Source organism: Pagrus pagrus, assembly GCF_965226575.1.
Source record: "Pagrus pagrus genome assembly, chromosome: 7".
NCBI classification, from domain to species: domain Eukaryota; kingdom Metazoa; phylum Chordata; class Actinopteri; order Spariformes; family Sparidae; genus Pagrus; species Pagrus pagrus.
In genome coordinates, this window is record NC_140191.1 from 27,383,779 (window position 1) to 27,409,787 (window position 26,009).

Genomic DNA, 26,009 nt, shown 5'->3' on the forward strand with positions numbered 1-26,009 from the left:
TCTTCAACCGTATGGAAAGTCCAAGTTAAAGTGCGCATGCGCCACTCTGGCGGGGACTTCTCCGTAGAAATTCTGTAGGCTATATCAGTCTGTGTTGGTCCCTCTGAACAATATAGTACCACTGCTACATGAACGATGCACAACTCGGACCCTCTGTCTCTGAGTCCATTAAGGGATGATAACAGCCAGTTAACTAAAATGAAAGAGGGATCAACGCTCAGTCAGGTGGGTCTTTTTTTATTTATATATATATATATTATTCTACTAGCCTGTTAACTTCCTGCCAAGTGCTTCGACTCGTTGGTGGGAGTTATTTCTAGAACAATTGGAGTTCAGAGTTGGTGTAAATCAAAGTACCTGTAAGTGCCTGAGGTCAGCCTGTCAGACAGACACCTGGGCAGAGTTAGCCCAACAGCTACAACTGAGAACTACAGTATAGCCGCTGTACAATGACACTGTACAGTGAAACAGCCCTGTGTGTGTATAGGCTGCTCTAAGTGGCAGAATTTCATCATTTTCAAATGTCATTTAACAAAAATAAAGAGAGAGAGAATATATTTAGTTTTTAAATGGTTAATATTCTGGAAAAGCCCCTGAAGTGAGACTTTAAACGTGCCTTAATGGGAACACCTGTCCGTCGTCTTGTTAATACTATAGAATATGCACGGTTCTTTTTTTTTTTTTTTTTTTCTAAAACAGATTAATATTAATCCCAATAGTCTAATACTAATTTGGTTTTGTGATTTATAAAAAACCTTCACCACTTCCGGATACCGGCAGTTGCGGTTTACGTTTTTTCTTCCCACTGACATAATAAAGTTTCCATCCACAGAGAAGAGCATGTGACCTAAAACCCGAGCCGGGCTGTGGTACTGCGATGTGAGCTGTTGTTTGTGAAAAAAAGAAAAGAAAAGAAAAAAAGAAGTGAAATGATGGCATTGTGTGACATAACAGGACCCTTGCCTGTGTTTCTCCTGTAGGTGATCAGGTGTAAGGCTACCAGCATGGAGAGAATCATCCAGGTGGTGCACAGGATGGCGCAGAAGAGCTACTTAAGAGCCTGTCAGCTGTTCTGCTGCCCCTTAGACACCCTGCTGTATGAAAAGGTCACATGTTGCCCAGGTAAGATTCAAATGTTCTAATATTATAGAATGATAACAACCTGAATATTGGATTTTCATGTCATGATCCAGTAGAGTCTGTTACAGTCTATCTTTATTTCTTAGAAACATGACAAATTACACTTTATCTGCTCTGATATTGTCAAATCAACTTGAAACATAGATGCCAAAAGACAATTTATAATGAGCAAAAAATGTAACTTCACATCTCTTTTTGTCTTTAAAGCTCGAAATCAACAAACTATGGATGATAACACGGCACAAGGTAAGTCTATGTTCAGTGTCTCTATTCTTTCCCCAAATCTTTTTCTTTAATGCATTGTTGGTCTTATTTTTCTTGCATCCCAAGCAAAATTTCCAGGGTTAGGGTTAGGGTTTTTCCCAATTCTTATTCATTTATTTGATTGTAACAAGTTAACAATTGAATCACTGAGTTCTTAAATGATGCCGGTGCCTTTTCCATCATTATGAATAAGGATGACTCAAACAAAATCTGTCAACCAAGTAAATTAATATTAATACATTTAGTTAGCAGCACATTTGCGCTGACCCAAACACTTTCTTTGCTGCGACTTTTCAAGCTGTTTCCATATATTCAGTGGAACTCTGAGGAACTTAGAGATAGTGACACATTTCTCTTACATCACTCTGGAACGACAACTTCCCTTTCTCATATTCTCTTCCCTTTTCCCCTTTCTCTGTCTCGCCCACTCATAAGCACTGGCAATCCGGAGTCCGCCGTCGACCATTTTAATAGTGAACATCAGCAACTCAACCTTGATCGACTGCGTCATTGGCAACGACACCTACCCATCCGTGATGGCAGAAAGTCAGCCTCTGATGACTGAATCTCGGTTCCACATGCACGGTTGGTAACAGCCAAACATACATTATTTTATAGAACATTTCCAGAAATATAAAGCACTTTAAGTTGCAATTTATACTACACTGTGTTGCATTACTTGCAAATTAATTGTAGTTTACAGCACTTGAGCTGCAATGATGAGAGATGAAAACATGTCATTTGTTCATGTGATACAGATCAGGCCAGGTGCAGCTACAGCTGTGGACAGCAGGGGGCAGCACAGATCACTCCTCCTCCCCTGCCATCAGCTGAGCCTCCAAGCATCATCATCCAAAGTTCCCATCTCAACTACGTCATCATTGGAGACAACAACTACATGCACGCTGACCAGAGCCACTCGACAGAAGCAGAGGAAGTGTGAGGCTTTGGACACACAGAGCTGACACTCACACTACTCACTCACACGAACCTGGCATCTTTGGGATGATAACAACAGTGTGATGTCTCACAATTTTAGTCTCCAGACCACTTTTTTCAGCTTTCGGATTTGCCTCATCCTCTGTTCTGACTCAAAGTTGTTATATAGACCTATATAATATAGTTGTTTATAGACCTGTCTCAGTCTCTTTAACTCTGTCAAAATTATCTTTAGGGCTACATCTAACAGAGCTGGAACCAGATCATTTTTGCCATTTTTGATGGGAAATAATTACCTAAAATGATAAATCAATTACTGCAAATAATTAAGTCATTGTTTCAGCTCTGTTACTTTGACCTTTGACTGCCATAGCAGTTTTGGCTATGGTTTTGGGTTTGACGTGACTCAAACCAGGTCTCAGCACTGGTTTAAAAACATAACCATCGCTCATCATCACAGTTCTCCAAGTCAGTACGCACAAACAAACGTCAGCTCTCAAACCTTATCCTGAAAATAATTCTTTTACTTCCTGTGTTGCAATGTTGGGCCTTCTGCTCCTCTGTCAGATGTGAGGACATAAAGTTGGGATTATTTTACTGCATTAATTTCCCTCATTGGTGTGACTTCAGACTGACTCATCTATGATCTTTTGATCTTTCTCTACTTCTGATGTCTAGTGGTCTGATATGCTGACTCATGTAATTTGTTGCGAAAGATGTGTTGCTGTATAATTCAGTTCATCAGCTTGTGATTTGTATATTGTGATTGCAGGAACAAGCAGTATTGAACTGCTGTTTGACTGTGACTGAAATCCTTATCATGTCATGATAAAGGCGTTGACATATGTTCAAATGTATGGCCTATGGTCATTAACAGTAGACTACTTAGTAGTGTTTGTTGCAGGAAGTCAAGTTGATTTCTTGGAATTTTGTTTCTTGTTTTTAATTTTATTAAATATTTTTTTTACTCAGGTCAACCTGTACATAAAATATGGAATAAGAGGACTTTGAATCAAGGTGCTACTATTTTGTCTGCTCATGCGTTTACATACAGTATGATATGATACAGATATGCTCCATGTTACCTTCACACAATGTTCTACTTTTCTTAATCTTCTGAAATTAATAATTGTATGTAATGTATTTTATTTTGTTATACACTGTACGTTTGAAATTGCAAAAAAATGTTTTTACATTTTTAATGAAAGAACAAAGAAAAAATACAGAGATTTTGATCAGGAATTAAAAGACTCTTTGTGATTGATTTATGTGATTATTTCAATGTCTCCAAGGAGTAAACTCATTTCTTTTTCTTCTTCTTTCCTTCCTTCTTCTTCTTGCCTTTCTTGTCTTCCTCTGCTTTTTTAAAACTTCCGAGGCCCCGACGGACCATGCAGCCTCTCCACCAGGCCTGCAGCTGCAGGGTCAAAGTTTACAGAATCAGAATTAGGAATCAGTACACCAAATAACCAGACCGATTGATCTGATCTGAGACGTGACTGAATGTTGTTACCTTGGTGGCAGTTCTGGCCTCTGCCTGCTGTTGGCGCAGTATCTCCTGCTCCTCCCTGTCTTCTAACACCACCTGCTCCATCTCCCTAATCTGAACACAATTCACAATTCATTAATGTTCATCTAATAGTGACTGTGCGTCCTGTTCAACATTTGCGGATATTCACTGAGTCATGTTCAGCACTAGAACTGCTCACCCTCCTCTTCGTCTCCATCAGTCGGTCCAAATTCACTGTTTTTTTGCAGCCCACAGTGTTGAGCTGCTGCTCCTTCTCCTGCTGCATCTGCTTTGTGTCCTGCTGCCACTGCTGCAGCTGCCGCTGCAACTCCTGGATCAACAGCAGAAACTAGATTAGCTGCTGCAGCACTTGACAGATAGTAAAAATGATAAAATTAGCGGAAAAAATTCACTTTACTACTCTATTATGTGGCTCTGACCTCTAGTGGCACTGAGTCCATATCTACAGGACACAGGAGCTGGATTTATACTAAACCTGTTCATAATATTTGTTGTCAAGTTAAAGTTAATAGTAATGTTGCTGTACCAACCTCATGGTGATTTTGCAGGAATTTCTCTGACTCCTCATGAACTCTCGTCTCCTCCTTCAGCTGACAGTGCAGCAGCTGAAAGACGAGGAGATAACAGAGGACGTGATTTGGACACCATTGAACTATGTCACTGTAGAAGTCTGAGAAAAATGTAAGAACACTAGTAAACAGCATATTTTCGATCATGCGAGAGAGGGGCGTGGTAAATGTCCTCTGATTCTGTACAGGAAAAGAACAGACAGCAGAGTGGAGGTCATGTCTGCGCTCTGACCTCCGTCAGTTTGAAAACATCTGTTTCTGTAGAATGGACTTGAATAAATGGACCCACCTCCACCTGGTCCTGCAGCAGCTTCTCAGCCTGGGCACACTCTTTTTGTTTCTGCTGGAGCTGCAGCTCATTGTTTTTCTCCACAAACTTTTTCCTGTGGATAATCTTAAATGACTGGTTCTCCAGGATATTGGCAAGTTGGTACATGTCCTGACGGGGGTAGAATTCAAAGTTCTGAAGCACTGCATTCACATGTTTGATTTTATTCTCAAACAAAGGGTCAGTTCACCCAAACGAAGACATTCTCACTCTCCCCTAACAGATATTCATGCACACAGTATTGGTTTTTGGATCGTCTCTCACCTGTAGTTTCTTAGTTTTCTGTTGCAGCTCCTCATTTTGCCTCTGTAGACTTTGTTTTCTCTGCTCCAGCTGTCTCTTCGCCTCTCTGGGTGGAGAGACACTCACATTTGTGATTTAAAACATACATCCTCCTTTCTTTCGCCCTTTACTGTCACCTCTTTCCACCCTTTTCTTTCCTCCCTAATGCAACACTCCTCTGCTCTCAGAAATCCCACCACAATGTGTCGACAAGATCTGTAGTCGCGCAATCTCATGACAATTCTGATCAGTATAATAGTTTTCAAACGGTGCAGTGATAAACCTTCTCATGTTCTCAGCCCTCTCCCTCTGCTCCTGTTCTTCCACCGTCTGCTGCAGAGAACTGAAACTCTGCTTCTCCTTCAGTTCCACACGCAGCTTGGAGAGTTGCTGTGAGATGTACTGACTGCAGAGAGGGACATGGGACGAAATTAATCAGAAAAAATGTTGATGCGGCACAATGTGATTTTGTCTGCACAACTCACCAGTCTCTTCTCAGCTTGGTTAGCCTGGCTTTCTGCTTAGCACACACACACACACACACACACACACACACACACACGCACACACACGAGAAAGAAATCATGCGATGGAGAAGAGGCTGTAGCTCATTTATGTTACACACAAAAATACAATTATTTATGGGAGGATGATGAGCATCATGAGACCAAAGCAGCAGACAGCTGTGTGACAGATGTTCCTCTGGACTGTGAACAGGTTGTAAACAGTGAAGCTCACCTGTGCTGCTGCAGCCCCTCGCTCCCTGATGCTCTGCACTGTCAGAGTGTGTCCCAGTATGTCCAGCTGATCCGAACAGTCCTCCAGTACAGCGGCCAGTGTGAGACTCTGACACTGGGATAAAGACATCCTGTGGAGAGTGTAGGACATTACCGACATTTTGTTTCACACAGATAAGTGCGGTTAATCATAAGCTCGGTGGATAAACATTTATTCAGGTCGGTGCTGCATGGTGCTGTTGGGAAATGTGAGATTTCAGTAGCTCATTAATATGCCGAATTTACCAAAAGGCGATTAATAGATGTGTTATTTAGTACAAAGCATGTAATGTCGTTGACAGGCACCGTTACATCAAACTAAGAGATATTTACAATGGTGTCTGGTGTAGCTATGAAGTCCGCCCCCCTAATAGTCCACTGTATCACGGTGCTAGCTGACTTTAAGTTCCATGGGAAGAGACAATATGAGCTGTAACAGGTGACAGTCACTTACTTCAGTTCTCTCCGTAACAGCCCCGCTCACTCTGGGTGAATATTAGTTTATCATTCAAGAGAAACAACATTATTTTCTCAAGCACAGCTAGCTGACGATAGCCGACAGTTTGACCGTTTACACGTCACCATGGTAACACATTAGGGCACCGCCGCCCCCCCCCCGCAACGGGTGACACTGTACTTTTACAATCTGTTCATTATAGTAACGACTGATCCCATGTTTACCTTGTTTCCCATTTGCATACGCTGTTTGTACAACAAGACGACCAGGCGAAGTACCCAGAACAAACGCACTGAATGATTTTAATCTTAATATGGACTCACCATGGATGCAAAATGAGCTCTCAAGCTAATTATAGTAGTGAGGCTAATATAAAATAACGACTTAATCATCACACCCAGTTATTAATGAACTAATCGTTACCTAATGATTAATAACTAAAACTCTCCCAGTGTGTTCTGTAGTTACTCATCATTATCTACTACAGACTTCCACTCACAGGTATTCAGGCATTAATCTTTAACGATTCATTAATTATCAGGTCCTTCCTGATTCATTCCTCAGTCCTTCCTTAGTAAACCAACACATTTCTGTGTATCTTATTTTCAAGAGTAACTAATAAAATGCCTGGACTCAGGGCCAAAGAAAACATCATTATCACTGAGTGGTGAGGTGTATGAGGTTAAAGAAAACATTTTGACATATTTAAAATATTTGAATAATTAATCAATAGAAGTTTAAAACACACTTTCAACAAAAACATGCATTCATAGAGTTTTGGCAGTTCCCAAACATGGTAGATTAAACCTTTGGAAATGATCTGGGAGGGAGACAGAGGCAGGATCACAAATGGAAGTAGAAACGTCTGGGGACATCTGGTGGACAGGTAAAGAATAATTCTGAAGGGGCATAGGAAAGATTGAGATGTGGTAGTCCTGCATAGCCAGACCTATCTCCACAACACAGTGCCACTGGTGAGGTTGAAGAGAGGGACAGAGGAGCAGACATTGTGACAGTGAGGAACATCTCTGGCTCAGGTTCTACAAGCTGGAACCCCAGATCCAGTCCAGTGTGGTTCACCAGGCAGCTTTGTTATGTCAACCCCAGCGTATCAACTGGCAGGGTTGGGTAGTAACATGTAATGAGAATTACATTATCAGATTCGAAAAAATAAGTAACTATGAACAGCACTGATTACCACAATTAAAAAATGTGATTGAATTCTAGTTACACTAATTCCTTTTTGTTTACGTCTTCAGAATATGACAATTTCAGAATTATGTGACTTTTTCTCATGAATATGAATGTGCTGAATACGTTGTATCAAAGTACATTTCTCCTCTCGTGTTGCCAGATTTGTTAATGGGGTCTTAACAAAATTTAATTTTTTGTTTGTTAATGATTATAATGGAGTTTTAATTCCTTTTCATTTACAACTAAAATGGAAGGCGAAAATTTTGGGTGAGTCCTCCTCTTGTGTTACAAGAACAAAGTCCTTCATGTGGCCTGTGATTAAAAACAGCAACACAAACTTACAGCCCGGTCCCCAGTACCCAGTAGAATATGTCTGTCTGTAGTAGCTCTCCGGGATCTCAGTTTATGACATCCTGGATCCGGTTGTGGTTGATGTACACCGTCACCTTCCTGACCTGCCTGGAGGGAACTTTAGGAGCCAATCCAAGAGAAAGCAAAACCTTTTCTTTTTTTTTTTTGCATATTTTTAAATACAAGACAAAGACGATACAGATACTTTGATCAGGTATTGCATTACAGTTTATTGTTGTAGTCATCATTTGTTGCACTCTGCAGGGAGATACAGCATGAAGGTAATACAGATTGAAGGTACGAGCTACACCGTAGTACATGCATGATGCAGTCACACTGTGAGGTTTCTTCTGTGGACTTCCCTATCCTCCCCTGAACACACTGTACTGGGATAGTTTCCCTCTCAGAGACACAGATTTACAGCAGTCTCACTGTCAAGATACCAACGAGGCAACACCAAGCTGATCTACAAACAAACCAGTAGAAACAAAGTATGTACACTTACAGTAGATGACTGTTCAACATATGCGTGTGATCATAAAAGGCAGTTCTTAAGGCAGAAACATCTTAATCAGGAAGATGAGGAATGTGATGAAGAACCAAACAGACATCCAGGCCTCAAGTCAGGTACTTCTTCCTGCCAACGAGGCTCTGACTGATGGAGAGAAATCATAAAGGCGTTTCATTAAGACTTTAAGTATGTGTTGAACAGCAAGACAGTATGTCGTTAGTTGTTCCTGCCTGAACAGTGAACTAGGTTTCATAGTACACATCTGTACAACAAACATAACCATGAGCTTGTTGTATTATGACTAATCTTTACACAATACGAATACAAGTCAGGAACTTAACGTTAAGAAAAGTGAAGGAGTTAATATATACTCTATATTTACCAATGCATTTATTTATAGGTATTTAAAAATGCAAAAATATGCTATTTCCTGTAAATTATTTAAAAGCAAGTCTGAAAAAAATCCTCCACGTGGTACTGCAGGTAATAGTGTGTCTATACCCGCTTTTGTGCACATCTGAGTGATCTCAGTAAAAAAAATAGTTGCAAATTAACATAAAGTGTGAATGTATGATGAAGAAATGTGCTTAAAGGGTAGTTCCACTAATTTTACACATTAAAGTGTGTTTACAGGTCTTGGGGTGTACTACTGCAAATGTGTAAAAAGTAGAACAAAGCCTTTTGTGGCTCCACAGGAAGCTGCATGCAATCTAAAAAAATGAGTTCAACAGTGTTGAACAGTGCCGCCTACTTTACAGACGTAGCAACTTAGCCACTGAGTAACATCACTGTAGGCAAATTATCAGATTACATGCAGCGTCCCCTAGAGCCATAAAAGGATTTACATCACATATGCGGTAGCACTCCCAAAGATGTGTATAATTGGTGGAGTTACCCTTTAAAGGCCCTCAAAACATTTTTTCTATCTGATCGTCACTATAAGCAGTGGAGCACAACATTTTCTGTCAAAGTTTTGGTTATATTATCAGAGGTTTTTTTTGTATGTTTAGTTTTTCTTTTGCTCTGCTCACTGGTTTGAAATGGGCATCATGGGAAATGTAGGCTATGGGATTTTTTTAGCTTTACCCGTGTGGACATAAAAACATTGACATTAAAAATATTGCAGCCTCTGCAAATTTTCAGATCAACTATTTGTTACATAGCTTCCCTTCAAGATCTGGGGAGACGACTTCTCTTTTGGTGACATACAGATTAGGATGAAGTTATTATTTGGCACTAAATCTGCATAAAACAGTTTCTTTTCTAAATGTGATGCCGAAAAAAGACACGAGGACATTTCAGGACATTCCTCTGCTTTCTCAAGAAAAACAGAAGCATGCTTTCAAGTACGCTTGGTGACGAATACAGAGGGGGGACAGCAAAATAAAATAAAAAACAGACGGTGACTTTTCATCGAACAATCATTTACTGTACACACATATGTAAAAAACTAAATTAAAACCCATACAAAATGTTTCATATTTCATATTTTCTTGAGTGTCACTCTCAGTTACAACACGATCTCTCCCCAGGCCTTGTGTCTTCTGTAGTGCCAGTGCCTGAGGAAGCCAAACACACATCAGACCTACTTGTGCTTATTGATTTGAGTGTGAGTTGGGTTGGACCACGCAGTAATGCCATCAGAGGGGAGGTAAGTTGTTCCACTTTGAGGCTTTGCCAACAGTTCTTGTCTCTCTACTCAAACATCGTGTCCAGAGATTAAAGGATCATCATGATATGGTAAAAAAAAAAAAAAAAAAAAAGATTGTCCGATCTACAGTATGCTGTTGGCTGAACAAGCTGTACACGATCATCAGGACACAGCAACAAAAAACACACTCACCACCACTGAGGTTCATATCAGCCTTTCTGACAACTTTATCTGACTGAAGTATACATGAACAGTAAGATCATATCCAGTGTTGAGTCTTTGTAATTGTGCCATTGATGCTGGAAGCAGCCAGAGAGAGATAAAGATAAAGAGTTTTAGATCTCCTTGATTGTCCGTTCAGAGGGCCGGTACTCCTCCCTGCCTTTAGGGGAGGACATGTAGAAGGACTGGGTCTTGCGTTTTAGGCGAGCTCTCTTCGTGGCCAGGGAGAGGCTGTGCTTGCTGGAGGCGATAATGTCAGTGATGAACTTCTTGCAGTCCACACACACCTCCATGGTGGCCCAATCCTCTGTTAGCTCCGGGGGAAGCTCCAGTTCATCATGAGACTTTAAGGAGCCATGCTTTGAGAACCTACATGGAAGAAAAACAGGATGAAGGCTCGGCATCAGCTGGATCAGAGAACTCTATTGTTTTCTGCTGATTTTGGGAGTACAGTTTGACTAAAAGTTTGACTAAACTATCCAGGGTATGTGGTCATAGGCAACCCCATCTGCAGGTGGTCATAAACAGTTATTGGGAAGGGTCACTTCATCCTAATTAAAACATATTTCTCATTAACATGCAGTATTGTCTGGTCATGTTAAGGGTTGGGTCAATGAAGATTTACTCCTCGGTGTATTTCTACTTTCTGTGATCATGGTACTTTTCAGCCACTAGATGTCACAGTGACAGTGCACTGTGGTACACAGATACAAACTGGATATACTGTATGAGCAGTAACTACTGTGATTGAAGATCTGTTGTATTTTTATTGTGTTTTAATCAGTTTTGTATTTTGTAATTATGAGCAAATGTGTTTTCATCTTTTGTATATGTTTTAGCATTTGCAACATTTTGCAATTCATTTTTTTTTAAGTATGTGCTCTCACTCACTACAGTGTGTATTTTAATACAACTGTGCCAATACCATACAAACTCTCTATAGGAGAGTTGTGTGCATTATATCATGACATAAATAATATGACTTCTTCTATCTGATTAATTGTGCTCATAGCTCTTACTTGGACATGGTCTTCTGAATGCCGTGGCGCTGTGGGCTACCGGTGGATTTCTCAGATTTAGCAGCAGCTGCTGCTGCTACCGAGGCTTTCGCAGCTCCTTTAGATGCTCCTGTTGTCGCTTCTTTCATAGGGGAGGGCGCCGTGGCCCCTTTTACTGCTGACGGCCCCGGCCCTCCAGCCACAGAGAGTCCTTGTCCTACAGCAGCCATGGCAGTTATTCTCTCCCTGGGGAGAGTGTTGGTTGAGCCAATGGAGTAGATGGGCAAGCTGGAATAAGGTTTGGATGGCAGCCGCATCTATTAGAGGGGGAAGACATGAATGGTAATAGTAATAAAGCCAACATTTTTATAAAACTTCATGTCATCACAAGTCAGAGGTTAGGTGTCAGATATGTGAGCCCCATTTTGGATGTAATGACTTAAAATAGAGTTTGCCTTCAACAGTATTTGCCCTTATTTTGCATGCGGCACCACAATACTGACAGCTGACTGATGAAAACAAAAGTAGGCAGTATTTCATGCTGCACAGGCAGCTGATTGGACTATTTGACCTACCTTTTTGCAGCACTGCGAACACACAGGCCTGAAAGGAGAAAAGAGAGAAAACAGAGCAAGTGATTACTGAAATCTGTCCAACCTTCTCCTGAATAGCTTTGATTTGACGTGCATTATGAAGATAATCATGTAAGAGGTTTTACTTTTTGCAAAACTGGCAGATGTAGGACCAGGTGAAAAAGGAAAACCTTTTGGTTCGACAACAGAAGCAAAGCTGCAATAAAAATGGTAATGGTGAAGTCAAGAACCCAACTCATTCACTTGATGTCTCATACTGTACAAGAAACAAGCAACATGTGTCACAAAGAAAGTTACCTTTCCCTTCTTCATAGCGTTGTAGATTTCTTTGTACTGCTGGAACTTCTCCAGCTCTGCCTTAACCAGCACCTGTCTGATGTGCATCACCTCCTCTACGGTCAGAGACAGACACTCCACAGGGAAACAGAACTCCTCCTGCAGCAACACAAGCACGTATATGTACAGACACACACAACCGTGAGTGACTCTGGCAACGGCAGCTCTAAGACACAGAGCTCAGTGTTTATCATTCAGAACACATGCGGCCATCCCTCTGCACCTTTCAGTGCAGCCTGTGTGGGTCCAGACTTCATTTGGCTCATAAAAACGTTCTCATTGTTCACTGAAGAAAGAGGCAGATTCAGAGAGGGCTCATGATGCGTAAACAACTGGACTGAGGGGGAGACATGATCCCAGCAGCAATGCAGGGCAGCAGAGCTCCTCACAAACTGGGCAATAATTGCCTGGAAGAGTTGTGTGTTACCTGCCACTGTATGTTTTCTGTGATACATACCTGTACATTATTTTTTTTAGTGAAACTTGTTTTGTTGGTATGACTAGGTTCTAATTAAAAGGAGGTGGGTTACAACATACTCTCATTGAAAAGTTGCTCTAATTGTACAGACACAAATGTAACAAATGAAAAAAAAACGTGTACAGCCAATATACATCCAACACGCTCAGCTCGTACTGATCTTTATTTTGGACTCGATCGGTTTATGTCGGATTAAAAAAACATTAATGTTACTGGTGTGTTTGTTTGCCATGACATCCTGTTGAGCATTTTTAACAGTCACACATCATGAGTCACTGACTGACTTCTGTAGTACAAGTTAATCCACAGTAGCTCCTGCTGATCTCATGACTCCTGACAGCTACAGAATGCTGCTTTGTTACTGAACGGGAGGCAAGCAGGGGAGGAAGCATCAGACAAATTCAAACAGATTTTTCAAATCTTGAGAAATATGTGTCAAAAATCATAGTGCTACAAATAAACCAAAATATGGAGGTACATACACCCCAGAACTCGCATACAAATGCTTCATTTTTTGTTGAACACCACCGCTGGTTTAAATGAATTTTACGTGCAGCTACCTACTGTTTGAGTGTTAAAATGTGATCTAAAGCAGTGAGGTGAATGATCATTAAAGGCCCCATATTATGCTTATGTTAAGATTCATGCTTTTAATTTGGGTGTCTACTAGAAATGTTTTACATATTTAATAAATAAAAATAAACAACTTGATTTTTCTCACACTGTCCATTGCTGCAACACATCTGAACACTCTGTTATAGTGTCTCTTTAAGGCTCCCATCGCCAAAAGCCCAGTCTGCTCTGATTGGTTAGCTCGGACAGGCCTGAGCATGCACTGCCTCTAATGTTTCTACATCAGGTCTGCCTGTGTTTTTGCAACCGCAGCCATGCTGGGGGCTGTGGCATCATAACCTTGAAGAAGTTGTGATGGCTCAGTTTCTGAAAAGGGGCTGTGTGCATTTGTTCCATGGATTGAGCCTTTCGATATTTATCAACACAGCAACTAGACCTGCTTTATAACCATAAAGGACAGGAAATCTCACTTTCTGCAATATGGGACCTTTAAATAAATGATATTGATCACTAGCTGCATGATCACACGTCAGATCAAAAGCAGTTCTCCTCAGTCTATTATGGCAGCATTGTGCTCTACAGGTGAATGATCTCTAGTGAAGCAGGAAGCAGTAGGAGAGGATGGGCAGCTACAGTTTTTATTCCAGGATGGACTAAGCGAGACTGGCAAACCTTGGCCGACTCTCTTCCTCTGATGTAAATGCCCCTGCACAGGGCAAAAACTGCCTTCATCAACCCCAACACAAATGCCTCGATAGGGTTGGAGCTCCGCAAAGGTTGGAGAGTGAAGGGAGAAGGGCGGAGGAGAACCTGAATGAGAGAAGGTGAAGGTGTGTGTGTGGAGGAGGAAGAAGAGGTTTCCTGCAGTTACCAGGCGGCAATGTGAGCAAATACAGTGGATTTAGTGACAGAAAAGGAAGAGGGAAGAAATCCAGGAAGACACATGTCAGGCAGATAAAAGAGAGATGACAGTGAGTGTTTCATTTCAATCACGTCTCATTTGTTTCTCTGTAAGGATCCTGCCTTCCCTCACCCATTCTCCAGTTCTCCATCTTTTTTGTCTCCTTATTAAGTTACTGGACAGGATCTGTGGTTGGGGCTGGATTAAAACTTTGCCAGGCAACGCTGCCCTCAGAGAGCCCACAGTAATATGCTGTGATACTGTTGCACCATTTGTTGTTTGCTACTGCTCTTATGAACAGTTTGAAAATAATAAAACCAAAATGAATGCTTCTTATCCTGCCTCTTTGTTGCAACTTAAGTATCATTTTTATTTCACATTTCATCCATTAAGGATAAGCAGCTCTTTCAAGGTGTCTGACTCACCAGAGACCTGGAGTTCTGTTTGGAGGGCGGCAGAAACAGTCGGACATTGGTCGGGGTTTCCTTCTCGATGGAGTGTCTCCTTTGGGGGGTCTTACGCCTCTCTGGCTGGGGTGTAGAGGAAATGGGCAGGAACATGGGCGGAGCTGGTATTCATAGAGGAAAGAGAGGTAAAAGAGAAGAGACAAAACAGCTTAACTGGAAAGATTTCATCGATTGGCTAAATCAGGGCTCATTAGAAACTGCAACAAAAGAGCAAACTCTCAGGAAAACATAGCTGTCAGTGTGTGGTTTAGTTGAGAAGGCATTTGAGCTCTTTCAGGGTTGTAGAAATAATTCCTGACTCACTTTTCTTCCCCACCGCAGACTCTGGGGATGTATCATCCATCACAGATGTAGCCACACTGGAGCTGCTTGCCGATCGGCGCCCAATAATCTCATCCTGAATGAATGGAATAGACGAGCACTTCATAATTATAGGCTCCATTCGTGCCAGATATAATTTCTAAACGTTGATCCCAAACTGGAAAACTCATACTGACGTCAGAGTCAGAGCTGTCCAGCTCAGCGAGGCTGGGAGCCTTCAGAAGCCTCTTCCTCTGAGGTGCAGACTGAGAGCCGGAGGGTTCGGCCCTTGGAGATGCTAATCCATTGGTCAGAGACAGAGAGCTGGACGTCCTCCTGCCCATGTATGGACTAAACTCGTCTGCACAGAGTCACACACAAGGGAGTTATTGAGATAAAAGGAGGAGAAGCACTTGAGATGAATCTCAAAACACTTCCTCCTGTGATTCCTTGCATCCAGTGTTATTCTTGTTCTGCCTGTGCTGTTCTGCCCCCGGAGAGGGGGACTGTTTTCAAATCACAGTTTTAGTATGAGGTGAGAAGATGCGATGAATCTATAAAGAGGACTGAGTTTTGAGATCCATCCCAAGGTTAAAGAGGTCGGGAAGGGTGAGTTAAGTTGGTCTGAGGGGAGGCAGAGGAGCAGGCTGGTGTTACACACATAGCATGGATGCCTCTCTCATGAAATATTCAACCTCCAAACTCCTAAAATTGGATTCTCTCTCCTGACATCCTACAGGGTATATTTTTGGGGACGCTGAATCTTTGCAATGGACTAACTGAATAACAAGATCATTCTACACCGAGAGGAGTTATTACTGTATGTCCAAAACAACCACCTACCAAGCTGCCTGACACAGCTCCTGCTTCTAGGGGTGCAAAATGGTTGAAAAGAGGGAGGGAGGGATGGAGGGAGGGTGAGAAGAGGAGACAGGAGTGCTGCAAAAGACAGATAAAGAGCCGCGGCTGATAGGATCTGTGGGAGCCTTGAAACCTCTCTCTTTTCTCCTTTCAGTCTCTCGTTTGTGGGAAAAGCATCCACATTAGCTCAACATTTGTGCTGCTGGACTGGAACTAACTGTCTGTCTGCAACCTAAGATTCCTAAGAGACTACATCACCGGGCTTTGGATTTAACTCCAAACACAAATAAACCAGCCATAATCAGCCACAATGGTGCGCTCTACCTGTTTCTCAGTCAGGCTTCAAGCTTCAAATATCCAAAGAGGAGATATTAGTTTACAGCCAGGGAGGCAGACAGACAAGGCCATTAGGTTTAGGGTGAACAAGGCCTTCCAAACCACAGCAGCTCATACTTTACCTAGTCCAGCACGGAACAAATCCTGTGGCATACTGCGAGTCATGCCAAAACCTAAAAGGGGACACCTCCTTCATTAGGATAGCTATAAGAATAGTCCATCTAATTTGGTATGTCTGTGTCGTTAGATCCCAATAATACATCGGGATGCTTTTCAGCTGAAGCCGAGGTGTAGCTGAAATCACAAGAGGCTGCAGGAGCATTTGAATACCTTGAAAGTGTGTGTTTTTTTAAAGCTGTTGTGCGTTCATGTGGTACAGTATGTCTGCAGCCACACAGATGTATTGAATTTCTTCATGTCCTGTGTATCAGTGTGTCAGATCACTGCTCATGGTGAAATTCTTTCCGACACTTTTCCTGTATGAATGTAGAAAAATGTTGGTCTGACGAAGAAATCCTTGCTTTTGATTCTAAAACACATCAAAAGCTAACATACAGCATTCATGGCAGCAGCAGTTCAACATTAGGGCAAATGTCCAAATTTGCATTCTTGCTGAAACTTTGATGAGTAGAGCTACCTGGCTAACTGAGCTACCTGCCAACGTCAGCTGGTCACTTCAGCCAAAGATAGCTACAGCTTAGAGTAGCAAGTCCTAAGTTTGCCAAGAAAAACACTTAACTCCACAAAAAACACAAATTATTGTTTCCACATTCCTTTTCATGTACAGATTGAACGAAACATGAGAAGAAGTTAATAAGTGTGTAGTCTTTTTTTTTTAAAACAATGGAGGAAGCTGGGCTAGTTGCCTCCCTCTGCTCCCCGTCTTTATGCTAAGTTAAGCTAATCGTCCACTGGCTACATAGACATCTTTGACAAACTTGTTGTTGGTCGCACTCTGTTGATGATGTTAGTTCATTTTCTGGTCATATCTTACAAATTTCCCCTTTAATGTTTCATCATTTATCATCAGGCTAGCTGTTTCTCCTTGCTTGCAGTCTTTATGATAACCAGCTTCATATTTAGTGCATAGCCATGAGAGAGGTTTCTATCTAACTCTCTGCAAGAAAGCAGATACGGGTATTTTCCAAAGTGTGGAGCTATTCTATAAACTGTTAATGCATTATAAACAACCCAGTAGGACACACCATCTCCATTTTGCCAGTTACTGAAAATGAAAAAAAAATCAACAACTGCCAAACAAAACTAAATAGATCCAGGGGTGCATGAGTTGTGTAACCACAGTGCTTATATCTTGTGAAATTGGATTTCTCCTTCAGGCAGTATTTTCTTGTTCCTGATTAAAACCTTAATCATCATCTCCCCCTGAAATATGGAGCAAAGTAGGAATCAACCTGCTCACTCCGAATGAAAATGATCCATTGTGGAGGGCAGGTCACACACACACACACACACACACACACACATTATCAGACGGCATGAATGAGTAAGCGTGAGGTGATAAAGCTTGTGGTGTGATGAGAGGCACTAGCTTCAGTAGGAGGGCAGTGGAGCACAGCAATAATCTGATTCGCCTGCCTCAGCAGTATTTCCTTATCACCTCAATCAAAACTGTCTCATTAAGTTGGTCATATGGACTTGAAGCAAAAAACATCACCACTGAGAGAACATAACTCAGTTTACTCAGTGTCCAGTGCTGTGCAGAGCATGAGGCTGCACACTGATCCAACTGCACCCTGATTAAATTCTGCAAAGTCATCGGGGTACATAAAAGACTCTTTTGTATGAAGTCGATGAGTCTTGAAGAGACAGAGGTGGCAGGAACTCTTTCAGCTGTTCCTTTTCACTCCTTGATTAGATGGCTGGCTGCACACACATCTACTTAAGATTCACGGTACAGCAGTATATTTGATAGATGATGTACTTTGCAATGGTGAGACTTTTCTTAGTGGTTAGAGATCAGTAGCAACAACCACAAACACTTTTCAAGGCTGATATAATTCTGTCTATTTCTTTCACATGAGCTGCAGATAAGACAAAGTGTATGAGCTGTATGGCTCTATCTCAGTAGCATCATAACACCAAATCATGTCCTCTAAAGAAAGATTTGAAGTGTATTGAGGCACCAATGTCAATTCGCAACTCTTGCTATAATCAGCAGCAGTAAAACTCAAAAATGGGGAAACAATGACACTGCACATGCGGTGTGATCTGTTTCATTCAGCCACAGCTGAGGTTTTTTATTCCTCGACGCCTGCCAAATGCTAACGGGGCATGAGGATTCCCTTTTGAACTATCAACTAAGAAGAAGAAGTAGATTTGAAGAGGAGGAATAAGGTGACGTGTAATACTGTGTGTTTAAGTGATCTGATTCCTGCATTATTTTAATTAAATTCCAGTTCGATTTCTGTCATTTTGCAAAATGAAAAATAATTATTGTTATCTTATTCTTAATATATGAACATATACACAACATCAGTGGAATGAACCAAGCATCTATCCACACTTCTAGCTACTTATCTTGACTTCTGTGCTCACTTGCTAAGTAGTTTACTACAAACTCTAAATCAAAGGTTGGTGGGAACTGTGCAGCCTGCCTGTCATATCTGGAGTAACTACATCGTCGTGGAATAAAACATATCTATTTAGCCTGGCTTTTATTTAAGATGCTTCATCATTTATTACCATAGTTTCATTCATGATTAATGGTTTTTACAATACTATTTTATCCATTGTCTTATTTACTTCATATTCGATTTACTTCTATTTCTTTTTAACATTTTCATTTTTAAATTTTGGAATTCTTCAGTGTTGCAAAATTCTATTTATTGTTGGCTATTTATGTTTTAACTTTTTGTCTGAGTTGTTTTTTATTTTGCTCTGTGAAGCACTTTGGGCTGCACGCCTGTATGAAAGGTGCTATATAAATAAAGTTGAGTTGAAGTTGAGTTGAGCTATTGATATTGTGATAATAAATATGGGTTATAATCCTATTTGTGTACTTATCTCCATCATGAAAACAAATGTGTGTTAGCTAAGCTACTCTTCTGTCTTTTAATGTACCCCCTGGTAGCTGCACCTGGGGTAAGAGTGCAACTGGTTGAGAATCACCAAACAGCCCAAACACCAAAAGTCTTTACATTTGTTTTATTACGTATTCATTCAATTAGCTTATATTATCTTTTTTTTCCAAAATGAAGGACTTAATGCTCAAAGTTGTGTCATTTGCAATTATTGAGCAGCATATAAAACAACCACCATGTGTAAGTTGTCAAAAAACCCAAATTCCCTAGAAAAATGAAAATCCTGTTTGTCCATTCTATCAGTCTGTGTGTCACTCATCATTGTGCTCTCATCAGCGTCCTCCTACTGACCAGTGTCTCACATCACCATGTTTTCACCTCCACAGACCACAGCCGACCATCACCAACCACTGAAGCGTGACATGACGTGTGTGTGCCGTGTGCTGATACAGTATGTTTGATGTGTGTGCAGGCTGAGAGAGCAGATGAGCGGCCGAACAAGGAGGGAAAGAAAAAGAGATAAAAAGCCAGGTAAGCAGCGGGGTAGACTTTACCTGACGCGTCAAAACTGAAAGACATGCTAAGTGGCCGAATTACTGCAACGAGAAACAATCATAGCATTGGACAGTTATTGCTTGTGATTAGGAGGCGGATTAAAAGCAAGTCTTACTGCAATACATTAAAGATTGTAATCTGCTTTCATTTGGCAAGAAATTCAGGGGTATAGCATGCTTATTCTTTAGTTTTAGGTATAACCACCCTCTTAATAGGATTTCAGATAAGCCACAGCCAATGGTGAGAGATTACTGACATTGAGAAACAACAGTGGTAATAGTGTTGTTAGTGTTAATGGAATTGCAGACACTTAGCATTAATATTAATGCACCACTACATATTGCCATGTAGTACAGCAAAACAATAAAAGGCATTAGTTGCAACACAAATATGAAAAGTTAGAGAGCATTAGCTACGACAGCAAAAAGCAGAGGCACAAATAATAGTGCAGTAATGTGTAACAGGAACCAAAACAGAGCAGCTCAAAATAATGAAGCTATTACACATTTCTCAACTGAATTTAGTTGCTTTGCACATGATGCCCAGCAGGTGCAAGCATCAGCTCCATACTTCAGCTTAAAAAATACATTTCAGACTGAAGTATGTTTTCATGTGCACGAGAGTGTGCACATATTGAAAACAAAAGGGTAAAAATAACAACATCACGGACAAAGAAGCGCAGAGTGTCCTTACCCAGCCTCCCCCTGCGGACCTCACCAGGCGACACCGGTCGAAGTTTCCTCTCTGATTTGATTCCCTCCAGGATCCGCTCATGAAGAGTCGGAGGAGGCTGAGTCTGTGGCTTCAGCTTGCGAGCTGACACCTAGCACAAGTTGATGATGAAGTGTACATAATGACAGAGAATAAGTAGAGTGGAGTAGTAACTTAGACTAACAAACAGGGTTATAGCCAGCAGGGCTCATATCTCCTGTGACTGATTGTTCGCCTCATTACCAAGACTCGAGGGCCCTGCTGAAACAGCGGCTGCTACTTCTGCAGTAAGATTCATATCAGCAGAGAACTGATGAACGCAGCATTTCACTGAATTCAAAGTGCAGTAAAAAACTGGAATCAGACAGCTGCAACATTCATATTTTACAGAGAGGCTGTGCTGGTTTTTAAAATTCAGAACATTTGAACAAAGCTTTCTTTTTCATATGATGGCATGAAAGAAATAGTGTTACCTATTTCAGTTATTTCACCTCTTTGAGTCTCTAAAATGTGTTCAAATTAAACAAGGGATCAATTCACCCTTTGGTTGAACTGGTTACCGGCTGATATACATATGATACAACTCATAATTGGTTAGTATGTACAAAGATACCGCTTTGTTTAAGAGGTCACAAACCTATAAAGGTTGGAAACTGCATGAGGATGGGTTGTGATATTTAAGCCCATGGACCTTAAGTGGTACTTACAGGGTTGAGAGGTGGTCTGGACCTGATGAACTCCAGGATGACTTCATGAGCGCTCTTCTTTAACCTGGGTGGGATGTCCCCATTTACCTGAAACAACAGATTAGGGTTAAAATATAGGAAAAGGTACACACAGACATGAAGACTGACATGTTCTGATTCCTTAATTATCTTGTAATCATTCATGTGAACAATATCTGCTTGTTTTGGAAGATTTTTCACTAACTGGAGTGCATGACATGGAAATGTTAAAGCAACTACAATGAACTTATGTTTTCCTGATTCTGGCGGTCCCTGTGGATAAAAAAAAAACATGCAACATATTTCTAATACTATTTTTCTTCTTAAACAGCAGCTGTTTGCAGGATACATAGGGATGAGGCGTTGCATCTCTTTGTGGCTATGTAAGATTAAAAACTGTAATATGACAATGGTAAATCAAAAAAAACATTTCATAGTCGTTCATACAGCCAGGTCACATGTACACCTACAGCTAGTTACTTACAGTCCCTACTAATGTTATGATTTTGTGGGTAATCAGTGGAATCTTCTCGCTCATTGTCTCATTTGCTTATGTAGGTCATATAGAGGCATCAGTATTAAGTTAAGACTGTTTCATAATCAGGTAAAAACCCCTTGTGGTTTGTTCAAATAAGCACTGGTATCCAAAAGAGCATCACTGCAGCCTGCAATTATTATGCAACAGTAATACAAGATTTTCCAAGAAATTTCCCATGGGAATGGAACAATAATAAAGCAGAAGTGAACCAAGCAGGAGGCAGGCATTTGGCATCAATATTAATGTGTGGTCCAAATTGGACACTGACCATGACTTTGCGCAGTTTGTAGCGTTTGGACCTGATGTCGTCCATGAGCATCTCATAGGGAGTGAGCTGGTACTCGATGGGCAGAGGGTTGTACTGGCGCTCCTGCACCTTCTTCAGCTTGACTCCTTCACGCAGGTCCCTCATCACCTGAACCCAGAATCGAGCCTGACAGAACACGCAAAGGGCAGCATGGGAAAGGGGAAGCAGAAAATACCATGACCCTGTGAACATGAATTTATTTGGACAATAGGGATCATCTGTTCTTTGACCTCTCTGTGCTCACACAACAAGGAGTTTTCATCAAAGGGAGCAGTATCCATCGCAACATGGTTCCTGAGAGGCTCTTTTATCACTGCCTATTTACAGTGTAACATGCATTCACAATGATTTCTTTATGTGAACGTTTGCTTCAGGTGAGTTAGACTTCAGATCAGCTCAGGCTGGAGGTCAGAGGTCAGAAGTACAGTTGCCTACCCAGTCATCATTCTGTAGCTCATTCAGGTCTCGGCCAGGCCCCTCTGATGACTCTGCCTCCATCTTACGGAGATTCTGGTGGAAAGAGAGAGAGGGACACAGTTTGAATATAAAAAATAAATCAGAAAGGAAATTTTAAAAAAGGTAAAAAGAGAAGGATAAAGAGGCAGTACACGTGGACCAACAAAGTCATTGCTGTGTCTCCAGTTTAGCCTTGTGGACACTTACAGACAGCTAACAGGAGCATTTTCACATTTACACTGTATCTTCACAAGACTGGTGCCACCTAAATGTAACTGTTCATAGTTTATGTGATGAAAGATTGTCATTTTACCTTTGATTGACTGACATGATAGGAGGGTTTTAAGTCTAAAAAGGCTTATAAAGAATACAACTCGAGGGCAAAACAAGCAAGCTAGCAACTATGCTGCAACGGCAATGTTGGTTGATTGGTCATTTAGGTCCAGACTGAAATTATCTCACCATATCTCACTATTGGATGGACAGCCATGAAATTTCTGTTTGTCTTTGACTTTGACGGTTCTTTGTGCCCAGTGCTAATTTCTCATGTCAGCAAATGTGAGCCTTCTTACATGCATTACATCTTAAAGAAAGTGACAAAACACTTAACGCTAAACACCAGCATGTTAGCATCACAAACACAGCCTTATTGTCGTTTTTATATTAACTTCACAACATTAATGACACCTGTGCTTTTCCTACCATGTCAGGTCAAAATGTGTTCTGTGAAAAAGGCTCATTTGCAAAAATGCTGACATGTTAGCACACTTAGCTAAGACGGTGAACAAGGTAAACCTGATGAGCATTAGCATGGTAACATTGGGAGAATGTTGGCATAACAACCACTAAAGCTATTTTTTCCCCCTCATTTTTACAATTTACTTCATAACGACAGCTAAAAATCTAATTTGGACTTTTATCCATCCCAGGTTTTTGTTTTGTTCTGTTTTTGCAAGAAGCACTACACAACAGAACAGCTAGCTTTAAAAAAAAGTACCATCATCATTTACAGAGGCTGTGTCCTCACTGCAGCAGACTATAGGTTCACATTCAACCTGTGGCCCTTTGTGAAGCAGTCATCAGTAAACCTAGCTCCTCCATCCTGACACCTGTGTGAACCTGCACAACATGAGGCAATTAGTGTGTTGTAAAACACTAACAGCCTGACTGACAGCATATCTGTGGGAAAACAAGGAGCTATAGCTGCATTCCTCTGCTGCTTTCTAAGTTCAACTGAGGACAATGCCAGTGTGTGTGTGTGTGTGTGTGTGTGTGTGTGTGTGTGTGTGAGATAAAGAGAATAACAGAAAAAGAGGAAGTAGTAGAAGGACACAACATGTAACATGAAATGTGTGAGCATTTTAAAGCAGTAGGCTGATAGAATATGTTCCCTGTGGTTAACATTAGTGGTCAGACCGTTCTTGTCACATCACAGCAGAGTTTGATAAGACGATCAGGGGACGGGAGTCTGCCCAGCCCACTCCGACCTCAACCCACCGGGGTGAAATCCCAGTTAACCATCATCCTGACAGGGAACAGCTACCTCGACTGAACTGTTAGGCTTAATATATTGGTTACATAATATGACTCACAACATATTGCATTTTGCTGCATTGTTACTCTGCATGCCTTTAGTGTATACAGTACTTCAGTGTCATGAGCTAACGCTCGAGAGCTTAATGGTTTATAACAGCCCATCTAATTAAAACACTCAAATCCAGCCAGTGACGAGCATAAAGAGAGATTAGTTCAGTTGCTTTTAAACACCATTATCTCGTTGGTATGAGAGGCGTGTCATGAAATCACATCAAAGCCACATATTTCCATTTCAAAAGCTTTGATTAAGCAGTGTTCTCTGCACTTGATGGGGACAGCACTTGAATTAAAGCATGCACGGCAGCCCTTGTGTGGACAACACTGCTCTACTGCTGCAAGTCCACATGAATAATTAGAGCAATTACTAACTGCATCCACAACCTCATTTTTTTCACGTCAGTAATTCTGCTGTTTGTTACTCATTTTAAGCTCTCATCAGCTGACAAGAAGCATTTAACTGTGAGCAAATAGGAGGCAGGGTTGTTTCTCTGAATCACCACTAATTCAGCTGCCTTGCTGCGAGTCTCCAGCAGCAGGAGGCGTCTTTGTGGAGAGACAACTCTTTGGCAGCCATGGCTGGCACGGTGGATGGATAAAGATAGATCCCCCTGTGGGCTGGCACAGCTTTGCCATACACACTGGCAAGCGGGGGTGGGAGGGCTGCGCCTGGGCGTCTTTGACACACATACTGTATATATGGACACTGAGGCAGAAACTCAGATACACAGAGGCACAGACTCATATACATACATTAACAGGCAGGAGATTTTACACCCACTCGTCCTGCTCACACTGACTCTGATCCGTGAATGCATCATGCAGGCATAAATATGCAATCACACAGTCACATGCAGACACACGTACTGCTCTTTCTGACCTTGCCTCACAACATTTCATATGTCTTCCATGTGTTGATGATGACACTGGAGTAAGATCACATATACAATTTGCTTCAAGTATCTGGAGACAATTAGGCTTTTTGTTGGCCTAAATTTTGTAATTTCCTCCTTGTGTTTATTGCATTTCATATTTTTTTGATAACATCAATGTGTCAATGTTGGAGGTAAAGTCAGGGGTCATTAGTCCAGTGGCCATGAATGTCTGAAATAATTCATGTCAATCAATCCAACAGTTGTTGGACAGACAGACAGCTGACAGACGGACATCACTGAGGTTACTAGCTAGGCTAAAAAAGGGAATAAGATATAATAGAAAAGTAGGATAAGATAATAATTAATCGTTATACAATATTTGTTTCATGAGGGTCCAAAGAATCCCATTTCATTCAGTATTTTTCATCTTTGTCCTCCTGTGGCCGAAGTCATCAAGTTACATCATTTTAAATCCTCGTCCTAATGGTTCCTTTAAAATAGCATGCAAGAATTTTGTACCTGTGTCACACAAACTGCAAAATACAATGATAAACAAAGTGATGACTGTTTTTAAAAACATGACTTATTTACTCTCTAGGCTAAAGAGGCTGCAGTCCCTAAGTTTCCTCTTCCTTCTGCCTTCTCCACCCTGCAATAAGTCCTCTCTCCTAACAGATAGTTATGTAACCAACCAAATCCCCTCTATTCATTCAGATGCATTACGCACACTGAAAGGGCAGCAGCAGTAGTGCATAGCAGGAAGGAACCCTGAGGTGGAACACACACACACACACACACACACACACACACACACACACACACACACAAACACACAAACACACACACACACACACACACACACACACACACACACACACACACACACACACACACACCACTCCTCACGGGAAATGTTCCAACCCACAGCTGAGCTCCATAATGCTCCTGAGCAGAAACAAAGCCCAAATGACTCCTGCACTTCATCTAAATGAATGTGTTGAAGAATAAAAGAATGGAGACCTGTACAGAAACAAGTCATGTCTTTGTGTTTGGAGGAGCAGCCTCATGTGAACTTGACCCGAAATGAGCTAATATAACGCATCAGTGATGAAAGTATTATACAATGAGCTCATGTTCATTTTCCCAAAAA

The 26,009-nt window shown here is 41.2% G+C and overlaps 3 protein-coding genes across 7 annotated transcripts in view; 1 reads left to right on the forward strand and 2 right to left on the reverse strand.

The window, feature by feature from the left end:
• Window positions 1-114: 114 nt before the first annotated feature.
• On the forward strand, window positions 115-2,414 carry LOC311259431 (uncharacterized protein). The gene is made up of 5 exons (XM_084356577.1): window positions 115-225; window positions 981-1,122; window positions 1,348-1,386; window positions 1,840-1,989; window positions 2,163-2,414. The coding sequence occupies exons 1-5, from the start codon at window positions 136-138 to the stop codon at window positions 2,345-2,347; spliced, it is 606 nt and encodes a 201-aa protein (XP_084212703.1). The 5' UTR covers window positions 115-135; the 3' UTR covers window positions 2,348-2,414.
• Window positions 2,415-3,469: 1,055 nt separating this feature from the next.
• On the reverse strand, window positions 3,470-6,418 carry drc9 (dynein regulatory complex subunit 9). 2 transcript variants are annotated; one of them, XM_084356576.1, is made up of 10 exons: window positions 6,284-6,418; window positions 5,792-5,921; window positions 5,539-5,570; window positions 5,337-5,459; window positions 5,036-5,120; window positions 4,733-4,882; window positions 4,405-4,479; window positions 4,053-4,184; window positions 3,857-3,946; window positions 3,470-3,760 (listed from the first exon to the last, which is right to left on the reverse strand). In XM_084356576.1, the coding sequence occupies exons 2-10, from the start codon at window positions 5,918-5,920 to the stop codon at window positions 3,644-3,646; spliced, it is 933 nt and encodes a 310-aa protein (XP_084212702.1). In that variant the 5' UTR covers window position 5,921; window positions 6,284-6,418; the 3' UTR covers window positions 3,470-3,643. The 2 variants fall into 2 exon arrangements, with proteins under 2 accessions (XP_084212702.1, XP_084212701.1); XM_084356575.1 differs by having other exon boundaries at window positions 5,539-5,573.
• A 1,623-nt stretch (window positions 6,419-8,041) lies between these two features.
• The window catches only part of spire1b (spire-type actin nucleation factor 1b), a 38,163-nt gene continuing 20,195 nt past the window's right edge, over window positions 8,042-26,009 (reverse strand). The window contains exons 5-18 of one of the 4 annotated variants that reach the window (XM_084358231.1): window positions 22,371-22,445; window positions 21,897-22,061; window positions 21,073-21,159; window positions 20,348-20,477; window positions 19,654-19,695; window positions 15,059-15,222; window positions 14,865-14,958; window positions 14,520-14,662; window positions 13,866-14,054; window positions 12,104-12,241; window positions 11,932-12,002; window positions 11,789-11,816; window positions 11,235-11,530; window positions 8,042-10,584 (exon numbers count right to left, since the gene is read on the reverse strand). In XM_084358231.1, coding sequence (XP_084214357.1) covers window positions 10,329-10,584; window positions 11,235-11,530; window positions 11,789-11,816; window positions 11,932-12,002; window positions 12,104-12,241; window positions 13,866-14,054; window positions 14,520-14,662; window positions 14,865-14,958; window positions 15,059-15,222; window positions 19,654-19,695; window positions 20,348-20,477; window positions 21,073-21,159; window positions 21,897-22,061; window positions 22,371-22,445 — 1,878 coding nt within the window. In that variant the 3' untranslated portion in view covers window positions 8,042-10,328. The remainder of the gene's footprint in view (window positions 10,585-11,234; window positions 11,531-11,788; window positions 11,817-11,931; window positions 12,003-12,103; window positions 12,242-13,865; window positions 14,055-14,519; window positions 14,663-14,864; window positions 14,959-15,058; window positions 15,223-19,653; window positions 19,696-20,347; window positions 20,478-21,072; window positions 21,160-21,896; window positions 22,062-22,370; window positions 22,446-26,009) is intronic. The other 3 variants (XM_084358233.1, XM_084358232.1, XM_084358234.1) reach the window with 3 other exon arrangements.